The sequence below is a fragment of the Ornithorhynchus anatinus genome, chromosome 20 (genome assembly GCF_004115215.2).
Source record: "Ornithorhynchus anatinus isolate Pmale09 chromosome 20, mOrnAna1.pri.v4, whole genome shotgun sequence".
Lineage (NCBI taxonomy): Eukaryota > Metazoa > Chordata > Mammalia > Monotremata > Ornithorhynchidae > Ornithorhynchus > Ornithorhynchus anatinus.
This window is the reverse complement of record NC_041747.1, coordinates 23,887,206-23,900,736: the sequence shown is the minus strand read 5'-3', so window position 1 is coordinate 23,900,736 and position 13,531 is coordinate 23,887,206. Positions and strand designations below refer to the sequence as shown.

Below are 13,531 nucleotides of genomic sequence, written 5' to 3'. Positions count from 1 at the left end.
TGTGTGTGTGTGTGTGTGTGTGTTTGTATGTGTCTGTGCAAACACTGCCTGAAACATGACAATGTCAACGATTCTGATTCATTAGTAATACCTCTCTTTGATAATAGTAATGATGATGATGATTATAACGATAGTGGGAAGTTAATGCGGATCATGTGCCTAGGAAAGTACTACCTGCTGGGGTAAATACAAGATCAATCAATCATTCAGTGGTATTTTTGAGCACTTACTGTGTGCAGAGCACTATACTAAATGGTTGGGAGAGTCCAAATACAAAATAATCAGGTCAGACCTAGTCCCTGTCCCACATGGGGCTCCCAGACTCCCAGGAGTCTCAGTATTCTGACAGATCCAGTTTCATGTCTAGAGAGCCTTTTGCCCTAACTAACTCCAGCCTCTCCTTTCTTTGTACATGACCTTCATGAACTGTTAATGGGCAAGTTTAACAATTTGGGGGGCGGTTAAATGGTTTTTGATTTCCCTTGAATTCCACACCCAAAATGTCGAAAACTCTGAGCTGATGAGAACCGACAGCTGATTATATGAAGCAAAACTAATTATAACAGGTACAAGTGGGGATTCTATGGAGTAGCAGCATCAATGCACAGGGCAGTTAAAGATCTGCCAGACTTTCCTCTCAGTCTAATTCCCAATCTTGGAATCTAATCTGCCTCTCCACCCCATCCACCCCACCTCCCCCAAAGAAAATTTGATATTCTACACACTACATCACACTTCTGATGCTGGAACATACAGCTCCCAATGATGTGCCTAAAAAGATGGCTCATACCAGGGTGGAACTACAAAGTTGCCAGTCGACAATTATTCTTTACTTCTAGGAGGCTACTGATTTATATTATTTTATTTGGTCATACAGGATATGTTTTATAAGAATTATTATTATAATTAATGATAGTGATGATGATAATAATGATAGAATTTGTTTAGCACTTGCTTTGTGCCAAACACTGCAATAAGCACTGGAGTAGGTAAAAGATAATCAGGTTGGACATAGTCCCTATCCCACCTGGGGCTCACAATCTAAGGGAGTGGCAAGGGGTTAGAACAGGTATTTAATCTCCATTTATATAGATGAGGAAACTGAGGCACAGAGAAGTGAAGTGACTTGCCCAAAGTCATAGAGCAGGCCAGTGGCAGAGCTGAGATTAGAGCCCAGACCTCCTGACTCCCAGGTCCCGTTACTTTCCAATAGGCAATAATTTTTTCAAAAATCAGTCATTATTGTTCTAAGTGCTGAGGTAAATACAAAATAATCATATTCCACATAGGGCTCACAGTTTTAGTAGGAAGGAGAACAGGTATTGTATCCCCATTTTCAGATGGGGGAACCGAGGGACAGAGAAGTTAAGTGTTGCGCACGAGGTCACACAGTAAGTAAATGTTGAAGCTATGTTCTTTCCACTAGGCCACGCTGCTATTTAATTCATTTTGGGGAGGACGGGGGCTCCAAAGTCCATGCTTAACAACATAAAGGGGAACTCTGCATAAAGCTTTAGGTGAAGCATTCACAGATTACTCCTATTGCTTTAGAACTCAGAAAATAGAAATTCCATTGGCAGTATTCACCTTTGGCAAATATTTTCTTCTCGCAAAGTGTCAAATTTAGTTGGCTTTGTAATGGTTTGGGTGCAGTCCTGAATGTATGACTGATGCTCGGCCCCCTGGAAGCTTAATTTTCTGTTGGAATGTGGTTAACTGCCTTATTCGCCAGGATGATTTATAATCAGAGGAATCTTTCATTCCAATTTTCATAAGAAAGTCACATGTGATGTCACACGCTGTCTTCAGGCCTTCAACAGTAATCACTGTGGAATTTAAGGGCTTACTACACGTCAAGCTCTGTACTGAGCACTGGAGTAGATGCAAGATGATCATATACAAGATAATGCAGCAGAACGTGATGACATCATAAAGATGGCAATTTGATGAAGTCTATCTAATTTTTCTTGAATTTTCTGGAACCTGACCTAGAGCACTACTCGAGGGTGAACTGATCCACCACCATTCTCCAGTGGCCCCAGGGTTATTCTGGTCCCCTAACGTTACAATCCAGGGAGGTGGCAATGGTTTGTCATCTTGAATTATGTTTTCCCAAGTGCTGAGTACAGTGCTCTGCACATGGTAAGTGCTTGATAAATACCACTAATCAATTGATAAATAAATGTAATATCTGTTAAACACTTACTTTGTGCCAAGCACTCTTCTAAGCACTGAGTTAGATACAAGGTAATCAGGTTGGACATAGTTCCTGTCCCAGATGGGGCTCACAGTTTTAACCCCCAATTTACAGATGAGGTAACTGAGGCACAGAGAAGTTAAGTGACTTGCCCAAGGTCACAGGGCAGAAATGTGGCAAAGCTGTCATTAGAACCCATGTCCTCTGACTCCCAGGGACCAGCCTCTTCCCACTAAGCCATGCTGCTCCTTGGCTTGTTGACTCTGTTGCTTCTTGATGTTGTCATCCGTTGCTACCATTCTCACCTACCCCCACCTACACGGTACAGTCCCACGTGGGGCTGGTAGCACGTCCGATAGGTCATGCTATAATCTACCCCAGGGCCTATCGCAAGGTAATCACAAAATGAATACCATAAACAGTGAGCTCCCTTTAGACACTAAGCAACTCTTCCAAGCTAAAAAAGAAGCATTCGGTTACTGGAAGCTGCTAGAGTCAATTTGGTGACCCATCTTCCCAGATGGCCTACAGCGAATTTCCTAACCCAACCATAGAGGCAGACCATCACAGCTCCTCCTCTAAACCATATTTGTCTCTGGGCCTGGGTCTTATACATATATGGTATCAATGGTCAATAAGTCAGTGAGTCCATCATATTTACTGAGCATTTACTGTGCGCAGAGTACTGTACTAGGCAATTGGGAGGGTACGCTCTAACAATACAACAGACACATTCCCTTCTCATGGTGGAGGGATTTGCGCTCCTCCAGGTTGTTTGCATTTCCCACTCCCACCCCGCCCAAAGGTACAAGGGTCTGAAAGTTGAAGGAGAAGCGAAGTCTTTCGTGTTTATACCTCAAAAATATAAACACAATACCCCAACAAACTGTGTTTACCCTTCTGCAACAGGATCCTGAAGGACATGTCTAATCTCTCCAAGGCTCAAGACCTCCCACTGGCAAATTCTAATATAAATCTTCCAAAGTTTGTCACAAAATAAGTGTGACAAGTGGGGAAAGCACAAGCTTTGAGCTCTCACTTAAAATGCTTTAGGTTGTTAAAGTCATAGAGGACTACTTATCTTCCTTGACATAAATAGAGATTTAGCTATTTTGGCCAACAAGAACAGGTTTGTATTTTCTGCTGTCAAAAGTGAAGTTGAAACAATTCTGGGAGAGCACCAGACTCCCAGGTTTATTTCCAGGATATAGATCTCTTCTGCCAGTTAGCAATTGACACCTTGAAATTACACAGTCCCTAGTTACTCCTTTGTGAATAAGGGGCAGGAGAAGAGAATGAGCCATCATAAACATGCTGGGTGAAGCTCCTGTGAGCTTAGTACAGGGGGTTTGGACAAAGAGGGAGCCTTTGAAAGAGGATTTTTTTCCTTCTAAAGCCAAGGAGGAAATAATTGGTTTTTCCAGAGAAGAATCTGGAGTCATTGGAGAGTATATTCAGTATATTCAGGTTTTTGCATCCAATATCAATTGTTCACAATCTGGTCAATGGTGACCCAAGACAGTGAGCCACCCTGAAGTTTTCCAGTGAAATCTCAACCGAAATCATACAACCAAAAAACTAAATGCATGGGACACAAACAGAAAGTCCGCAACCTCTGAGACTCCCATATATGACATTCAGACAATGAGATATATAGAGTCATATTTCACGTACCTATCCCACACTAAGGCAATCATCCTCAATACATTTAGCATTTTCCAGATACTTCTCCTATTAATTTACTGCATATTTTCTCTGACCTACTCAGTTCAGCTCTTTCCATCAGATTGCCAAGCAAAATCACTGGGAGACCCTGCTGATTTTCCTATGGTGATCCCTTAGCTTCCATCATGCCCTAGGTGTTAAGCCGCAATGGCATGTGACCTTCAAAAATGTTAGAATGTTGGGAAAGCTTTGGTTGTGACTGGACTCTTGATGATCTGGGGGGCAGCACTGTGATGCCTCTAGGATCCTCTTTCCGACTGGGCTCGTTGGACTCTGAACTTTTTCTTCTATGTTACCTCTACATTATTTTATGTACTATTTCAGCTTTTCTTTTGTGTCTGCCACCAAACTTTTCAGCATCTTATTCTTAGCCCCTGGAGGCAATTTCTCAGAGGAGAGGTCTGCAGAGAGTTCCTTATCAAATTTGTCTGAAATGAAGGGCGTGTGCCCAACAAGCATATTTCAATTTCAGTTTTCACCAGTGCTCAGTTCTCCTATATCACAGGGGTTTTGTTCCAGATGAACCCAGCACATAGGAAAATCCGTATCATAATATTCGCATCTCGACCGATGTCGCACATGTATATGTTACCATTTTTTCCAGACAGAGGCATATTCATGGGCGGATGTCTCCTAATTCCCTTACAGTGTGATGGAAACAGGCATTAAGAAGAATTGAGTATGATCTGTCTATTCTAGTCCTCCTCCAGGGCCAAGGTAATTTTGGGCTAAGACCAGAGGAAGCGAAGGGTCTTTTATGGGTTATTCAGGTTGAAAATCATTTCCGGGTCCATAGGCTGCCTTTCTGGATAGAAAGGGGCCTGCTATTTTGTTTCTGTTTGGATCCCTGTCAATCTGCCTCATGCCCATGACACTTCTCAAACTAAAGTCCACTCTGTTCCTCCAGGGGTAGGATTCTTATTTTCCGGTCCCTCTGCCCACTTGGTCATGTTTAGTGGGCTATGTACAATACATATATATATTGTACAATATATATATATGTACAATTGGTATTTGTTAAGCACTTACTATGTGCAGAGCACTGTTTTAAGCGCTGGGGTAGCTACAGGGTAATCAGGTTGTCCCACGTGAGGCGCACAGTCTTAATCCCATTTTACAGATGAGGTAACTGAGGCACAGAGAAGTTGAGTAACTTGCCCAAAGTCACACAGCTGACAAGTGGCAGATCCGGGATTTGAACCCGTGATCTCTGACTCCCAAGCCCGGGCTCTTTCCACTGAGCCTCGCCGCTTCTCCAATGGTGTGTGATAATGGGAGGTGATGTAACGCTATCTGTGGGCTGCACTGCATCCTTTCATGTTCTCTGCTGTTTCCCTCAAAAATAATAGCCTTTCGGGACACCCCACCGAGCTCCTGCAAAACAGCCAAACCTTGGGCCCGTTAACGACCGCTGAATAATTAAAAGAGGTCACTCCCATCTTTAGTTTGCGGCTTGCCCCATGCAAACACCACAACAGTCGGGATGGAAAAAAAAACATGGAAAGGGAATGGTGATTCTTCACGTCACGCTCTAGGAGGAAGACCATTTACCTGTCTGTGCTGTTGAGAAACCGGATACGGCAATCCTGAGATGGGCTGAGGCTGCATCTTCTGAAGCATCATCTTTTGCTGCAGCGCTAAGGGGACGCTCGGGGGCCTTAACAGGGGTTGGTTTTGCAGAGGCTGGGTGGGCTGAGGCTGTTGCTGTTGCTGCTGCTGCTGCTGCTGCTGTTGTTGTTGTTGTTGCTGCTGCTGCTGCTGCTGCTGCTGCTGTTGCGCCACGACAGAGTTGGGCTGTTGCTGAGTATAATGCAGAAGAGAAGGCTTGTTTTGGGAAGCCAAAACTGAAGGCATCTGCTGGTTCGCCGGTTCGGAGTTAAAATGAAACAGGGGCTTGGTGTTGCCGTGATGCGGCTCCAGGGCCGGATGAGTGTTGCTTAGGAAATTCCTGCCCAAATCTGGAGTCTTCCCCGGCACGAGCCCCTCCAGGTGGCTGCTCTGAGGGGCCGAGTTGGCCTTGTAGATGAAGGTACTCAGGGCCTTGGACTGGCTGCCAGTCCCAGGGACCCCAGCTATCCCTGTGCTCTGGGGACCGAATGGCTGCTGACTGAAGGGAGGGCTGGGGATCTTCTCTTGGATGAAGGGTCCCGGGGAAGGCCCCGAGGGGGAAAGGGCCGGCCAGGTCGGAGGCGGGTTCTGTTGCTGCTGCTGCTGCTGTTGCTGCTGCATCAAGGCGTGTTGCTGCTGCTGCTGCTGCTGCTGCCGGTTGGCGGCTATCTGTTTCAACTGCTGGGCGTGGGATACCTCCTGCCAATTCGCCAGGGGCCGGGTGGCGCCGGAAGACACCTGCGGCTGAGTGGAATTCTGAGGTACCGAGGAGATCGGCGAAGAGGCGGAGAGGGAAGTGCTGGAGATGGAGAAGGTGGGCCCCGTGGAAGGAGGCCTCATCTGAGGCGAGCCCACGGGCCCCTGGCTTAACCCTGGGGAATATTCGCTTTTGATCACTATCTTCTCCATCTGCAGGGGCGGCCTAGGGGTGGTCCTCTGGTTTTGCTGGCCCAGGTCGATACTGAACGGGTCGTCTTGCTTTATCGTCGCATTGATCATGTTCTCCAGCTCCAGGTCGCTCATGGGAGGCACCGATATGTTGGTCAGTTCGTTAAACAATTCCTGAAGCTCTGGGTCCATCATCTGCTCCCCCGGGTCATCTCCAAATCTATTAGAGAAGAGGCCTTCCTGGCTCATCTGGCCATCCAAGTGCTTGCTGCAAGACATGGTTTCTCCTGGCTCTTTCTTGACCTCCTTTAGGCCCATGTTGAACATCCCATTGCCAGTGGGATGGGTGCCGGTCCCAATGTTGCCACCCTTTCTGAGCGACCCTTGACCCAGAACCAAGGCTCCGGAGATCGGCTGGCTTTGCCCATTGTTAATGTGATGTCCGCTCTGTCCTATGGAGAGATGATTATCCACTCGTATCCTCTTCATGTCCAGGAAAGAGTTCTCTGAGATGCCATTGGGTCTCTTGTTGTCGGTCGATGACAGGCTGACCCCTTGCTTTCTCTTCAAAGAGCCCTGGAGCTGAAAGGAGAGGGAAAAAGATTTAGTGGGTGACACCCAAGAGCTTCCTCTGACTGTCAAATGATGCCTGCTCCAAACTTAAACACCTTTGCCTACTGTGAGCCCCATGTGGGCCAGGGGCTTTGTCCCACTTGATTATCTTGAATCTACCCCAGCGCTTAGCACACTGCTTGGCACATAGTAAGTGCTTACCACAGACAACAAATATTATCACTAGGAGGAACACTGCTAGTTTCACAAGCAGAGCTCGGGGTAGCTGGCTGGCACACATTTGGAGATACTGTTGATGCAAAAATGAAATACTCTGGAGGAGCCAGCTATTTTCTATTCAAGGGACACTTGTTTATATCAAAACACAAACTCATACATAAACACCTTTCATTTCCCTACACTATTTGCTCTTCCTTCCGCATCACCTATGCACTCTGGTTTATACCATTTAAGCACTCTTTTCATTACCCCATTCTCAGCCTCACAGTACTCCTGGATGCATCCTGGCTCCGCCACCTGTCAGCTGTGTGACTGTGGGCAAGTCACTTCACTTCTCTGTGCCTCAGTTACCTCATCTGTAAAATGGGGATTAAGACTGTGAGCCTCACATGGGACAACCTCATGACCCTGTATCTACCCCAGCGCTTAGAACAGTGCTCTGCACATAGTAAGTGCATAACAAATACCAACATTATTATTCTATTGCTTCACCTACCTGTAATTTTAGTTTAATTTTAGTATCTGTCTCCCCCTCTACACCATAAGCTCCTTTAGAGTAGTGAACGTGTCTACCAACTCTTCTGTATTGTACTCTTCCAAGCACTTAGTACAGTGCTTTGCACACAGTAAGAGCTCAATAAACAAAGCTGATTGGCTGACTGAATTGGCACAAGTTAATGTGACAGAGCTGCTCTCATTCTTCCATCACTTCTTCCCTCTAAATAAATGCTCAGAATAGTTGCCGTTTGGCCAGAAAGGTGTTAATTTGATTTCTTGCTCTATTCCAGTTGCTGTAGTTCCAGGCGTGCACATCCTCTAAGTTTGTGTTGCATGACGGCTAGGAGATAATATCACAGGGAAAGCAAGAAGCTAGTAGGCTCCGTCAAGCAGCCGGAAGCTTCACAGATTTTCCTGGGAGATCCGCTTTGGGACTGTTTTGGGCTCATCCTAATTTCTCAAAACTGATCTAGTGGAGAGAGCATGGGCCTAGAAGTCAGAAGGATGCGGGTTCCAAACCTAGCTCCACCACTAGTCTGCTGTGTCTTTGGGCAAGTCACTTCACTTCTCTGAACCTCAGTTACCTCATCTGTAAAACGGGGATGAAGACTATCTATGAGACCCATGTGAGACGTGGACTGTGTCCCTCCCGATTATCTTGGATCTACCCCAGTGTTTAGGACAATGCCTAGCACATAGTGTGTGCTTAACAAATGCCATAAAATAGAACAAAAATAGATGAAAATGTGGCTCATATCATTTGAAGAGAGGGAGAGGTAAATAAATTAATTACTTCATTAATCAATAATTAGATTACCAAATATGAATTTTAAAATGCTTACAAATGAAGCTTTGGCACCCCGGGACACTAGCCTCATATGAGCAAATGAATGAGAACTGTCAAATGTTCTTAATTGATCCTTGGGTCCTTGAAGTTTGCTCATCGAGTCATCTTGCAAAGTGCAAAACTGGCAGTCGGCAAGGAGTTACTTTCCTGATGTAATTGACCCAGACAGGTAAATAATTTAATGAGTCAGATTCTCCCCGAGTTTTTGCCCCATTCTGGGTAGAAGCAAATCAGGCACGTAGAGAGGACCATTAACCCTTTCGGGCTGCTGCTTCAGGGAAATGAGAAATATTGTGGTGGCCTAAAAGAGTTCAGAGTTTTTTTTAGCCACCTCATTTATAGTCAGGGAGGGATGCCAATCCTGAGGAAACCAGGAAAATTTCCTGGTTTATCATACTTTGGGAGGTAATATTCCATTTCCTGGTAGATACCCAGAAACCCATTTGGCCTGTGGAAATACCCATCAAGTGAATCTACTAGATTCTAAGGGGCCTTGAGGGCTGGGGTGGCATCTACTAATGCTATTGTATTCTCCCAAATGCTTAGTACAGTGCTCGGCAAAGAGGAAATGCTCAATCAATACCATTGATTGACTGACTGAATGGGAAAGGACCATACTGTGGAGAGTAGCCATCCATACATGGAATAGCTCCTGAGATCCCCGCCTCCCCCTCCAAATATATCATAGAAGAAATAATTCATAATCACAATAATAATAATAGTAATTGCTAAGCATTTACTATGTGCAAAGCACTGTTCTAATCGCTGGGGCAGATATAACTCATTCAGGTGGGACATAGTCCCTGTCCCACATGGGGCTCACACTCTTAATATAAAGAAATGGAAGTGAAAGGTCAGGTGAACCTGAACACTAAACAGGGCAATAGAAGGAATCAAGGCCTGTGACAAGGATAGAAGCAGAATTTCTGGACTGTCATGCGAGTATAAAGCCACTTGACACACAAAGCATTTGAACCCAATTCTAAATACGTGTCATTCTCTCACTAGCCTTTTCCAAAAAGGGGTTTTTTTGGAGGTGATTTTTGATTCAGCAAGTAAAATCTGGTTTACAATTTTTTTTTCCAACACATGAGTCACTGTACTTTCCTTTGATTAGAACCAGTAAATTATGGTTCCTTTCACTGCCATCTTCTCTCTCATTTTGCTATCTGAACAGTTAAAAGCCAATTCAGAAACTTCATTTCTTCATTACGGATAGTGGGGACTCCCCATGGGCTTAGCCTTATCAGAATTGCTGCATCCTGGGAGATAAATGATAGTGTGGCCTAGTGGAAAAAGCACGCAGTTAGGAAGCAGGAAATCCTGGTTCTAGTCCCAGCTCTGCCACTGACCGGCTGTGTGACATTGGGAAGATCACTTAACCGCGCTAGGCCTCAGTTCCCTTCTTTCATTCATTCATTCAATAGTATTTATTGAGTGCTTACTATGTGCAGAGCACTATACTAAGCACTTGGAATGAACAAGTCGGCAACAGATAGAGACAGTCCGTGTCGTTTGATGGGCTTACAGTCTAATCGGGGGAGACAGACAGACAAGAATGATGGCAATAAATAGAGTCAAGGGGAAGAACTTCTCGTAAAAAACAATGGCAACTAAACAGCATCGAGGCAATGTACAATTCATTAACAAAATAAATAGGGTAATGAAAATATATACAGTTGAGCAGACGAGTACAGTGCTGAGGGAATGGGAAGGGAGAGGGGGAGGAGCAGAGGAAAATGGGGGGAAAAGAGGGTTAAGATGCAGAGAGGTGAAGGGGGGGGTGGTAGAGGGAGTAGAGGGAGAAGGGGAGCTCAGTCTGGGAAGGCTTCTTGGAGGAGGTGAGTTTTAAGTAGGGTTTTGAAGAGGGGAAGAGAATTAGTTTGGCGGAGGTGAGGAGGGAGGGTGTTCCAGGACCGCGGGAGGATGTGGCCCAGGGGTCGACGGCGGGATAGGCAAGACCAAGAGACAGTGATGAGGTGGGTGGCAGAGAAGCGGAGCGTGCGGGGTGGGCAGTAGAAAGAGAGAAGGGAGGAGAGGTAGGAAGGGGCAAGGTGATGTAGAGCCTTGAAGCTTAGAGTGAGGAGTTTTTGTTTGGAGCGGAGGTTGATAGGCAACCACTGGAGGTGTTTAAGAAGGGGAGTGACATGCCCAGATCGTTTCTGCAGGAAGATGAGCCGGGCAGCGGAGTGAAGAATAGACTGGAGCGGGCGAGAGAGGAGGAAGGGAGGTCAGAGAGAAGGCTGACACAGTAGTCTAGCCGGGATATAACGAGAGCCCGTAGCAGTAAGGTAGCCGTTTGGGTGGAGAGGAAAGGGCGGATCTTGGCGATATTGTAAAGGTGAAACTGGCAGGTCTCGGTAACGGATAGGATGTGTGGGGTGAACGAGAGAGACGAGTCAAGGATGACACCAAGATTGCGGGCCCGAGAGACGGGAAGGATGGTCGTGCCATCCACGGTGATAGGGAAGTCTGGGAGAGGACCGGGTTTGGGAGGGAAGATGAGGAGCTCAGTCTTGCTCATGTTGAGTTTTAGGTGGCGGGCCGACATCCAGGTGGAGACATCCTGGAGGCAGGAGGAGATGCGAGCCTGAAGGGAGGGGGAGAGGACAGGGGCGGAGATGTAGATCTGCGTGTCATCTGCGTAGAGATGGTAGTCAAAGCCGTGAGAGTGAATGAGTTCACCAAGGGAGTGAGTGTAAATGGAGAACAGAAGAGGGCCACCAAGAACTGACCCTTGAGGAACTCCAACAGTTAAAGGATGGGAGGGGGAGGAGGCGCCAGCGAAGGAGACTGAGAATGACCGGCCAGAGAGATAAGAGGAGAACCAGGAGAGGACGGAGTCCGTGAAGCCAAGGTGAGATAAGGTATGGAGGAGGAGGGGATGGTCGACAGTGTCAAAGGCAGCAGAGAGGTCAAGGAGGATTAGAATGGAGTAGGAGCCATTAGATTTGGCAAGAAGGAGGTCATGGGTGACCTTAGAGAGAGCAGTCTCGGTAGAGTGGAGGGGACGGAAGCCAGATTGGAGGGGGTCCAGGAGAGAATGGGAGTTAAGGAATTCTAAGCAGCGATTGTAGACGACTCGTTCTAGGATTTTGGAAAGGAAGGGTAGTAGGGAAATAGGGCGATAACTGGAGGGGGAAGTGGGGTCAAGAGCGGGTTTTTTTAGGATGGGGGAGACGTGGGCATGTTTGAAGGCAGAGGGGAAGGAGCCATTATAAGGTGTTTGGTCTCCCTACCTCTTAGACCATTAGCTCCATGTGGGATTTTGTCTGATCTTATTATCTTGTACCATTCTATTCCCTTAGACCAAAGCCTGGAACATAATCAAGTGCTTACTACATATGATGGTAATAAGGAAAATGCAACTCTGGGCTCTCGGGTATTGGCAAACTAGAAAGAGAGAACCCTGTTTTTCTCAGAGAGGTTAGCTTGTATCTACCCTAACATTTAGTACATTGCCTTAGGCTTAGGACAATGCCTAGCACATAGTGTGTGCTTAACAAATGCCATAAAATAGAACAAAAATAGATGAAAATGTGGCTCATATCATTTGAAGAGAGGGAGAGGTAAATAAATTAATTACTTCATTAATCAATAATTAGATTACCAAATATGAATTTTAAAATGCTTACAAATGAAGCTTTGGCACCCCGGGACACTAGCCTCATATGAGCAAATGAATGAGAACTGTCAAATGTTCTTAATTGATCCTTGGGTCCTTGAAGTTTGCTCATCGAGTCATCTTGCAAAGTGCAAAACTGGCAGTCGGCAAGAGTTACTTTCCTGATGTAATTGACCCAGACAGATAAATAATTTAATGAGTCAGATTCTCCCCGAGTTTTTGCCCCATTCTGGGTAGAAGCAAATCAGGCACGTAGAGAGGACCATTAACCCTTTCGGGCTGCTGCTTCAGGGAAATGAGAAATATTGTGGTGGCCTAAAAGAGTTCAGAGTTTCTTTTAGCCACCTCATTTATAGTCAGGGAGGGATGCCAATCCTGAGGAAACCAGGAAAATTTCCTGGTTTATCATACTTTGGGAGGTAATATTCCATTTCCTGGTAGATACCCAGAAACCCATTTGGCCTGCGGAAATACCCATCAAGTGAATCTACTAGATTCTAAGGGGCCTTGGGGGCTGGGGCGGCATCTACTAATGCTATTGTATCTAGGTTAGCTTGTATCTACCCTAGCATTTAGTACATTGCCTGGCATATGGTACCATTAAATATCACAAATGCCATTCAAACAAATACAAATGTTTTAAGACAGGCCAAGCTGTTTGAAACACCCAAAGCATCTGGAAAACAAATTCCAGAAGTGATTACTTTGAGTGCTCAACTGGGTACGTTTCTTTTTCTTTTCTTCTCTTCCCCACTCTCAACACTAAGAACAGCATTCGGCAGCTGCGTGTGTGGAACCCCAGCCTTCTGAACTCTGGCCCTCTGACAAGACCTGGGAGTCACCTTCCAATGAGGACCGAAAAGACCCAGGCCTGTCACCTCTCTGAAACCTGCCAGTGTTGGGAGGGAGGGGGGGATGTGCAAATTGTACTGCTTAAAGCACTATCCCTGGAAACAATTTTTTCTTAATGGTATCTTTTTAGTGCTTACTACATGTCAAACACCATTCTAAACACTGGGGACTGTACAAGTTCATTAGGTGGGACACAGTCCCTATGTCATGTGGGGCACACAGTCTAAGTAGGAGAAAAAACAGATATTGAATCCCCATTTTACAGTTGAGGGAACTGAGGCCCAGAGAAGTGACTTGCCCAAGGTCACATAGCAAACAATTGGTTGAGGCAGGATTCCAAGTCCCCCAACTCCCAAGTCTGGACTCTTTCCAGTTGGTAAGGCTGCTTCTCCAACCAATTCCTTGGTGTCATGTGCTAGGAGCTTGGAAACACAAAACCAAAGTGACAAATAGTCAAATAGTCCCTGCCTTCAAGGAGCTTGCAGTACAAAGTGGGAGG

At 45.8% G+C, this 13,531-nt stretch overlaps 1 protein-coding gene across 2 annotated transcripts in view; it reads right to left on the bottom strand.

Annotated features, from left to right (window-relative positions):
• Nucleotides 1–13,531, bottom strand: part of MAML2 (mastermind like transcriptional coactivator 2) — a 292,052-nt gene that overhangs the window by 80,872 nt on the left and 197,649 nt on the right. For both annotated transcript variants that reach the window (XM_029048321.2, XM_029048320.2), the window contains one exon: nt 5,474–7,000. In XM_029048321.2, coding sequence (XP_028904154.1) covers nt 5,474–7,000 — 1,527 coding nt within the window. The remainder of the gene's footprint in view (nt 1–5,473; nt 7,001–13,531) is intronic.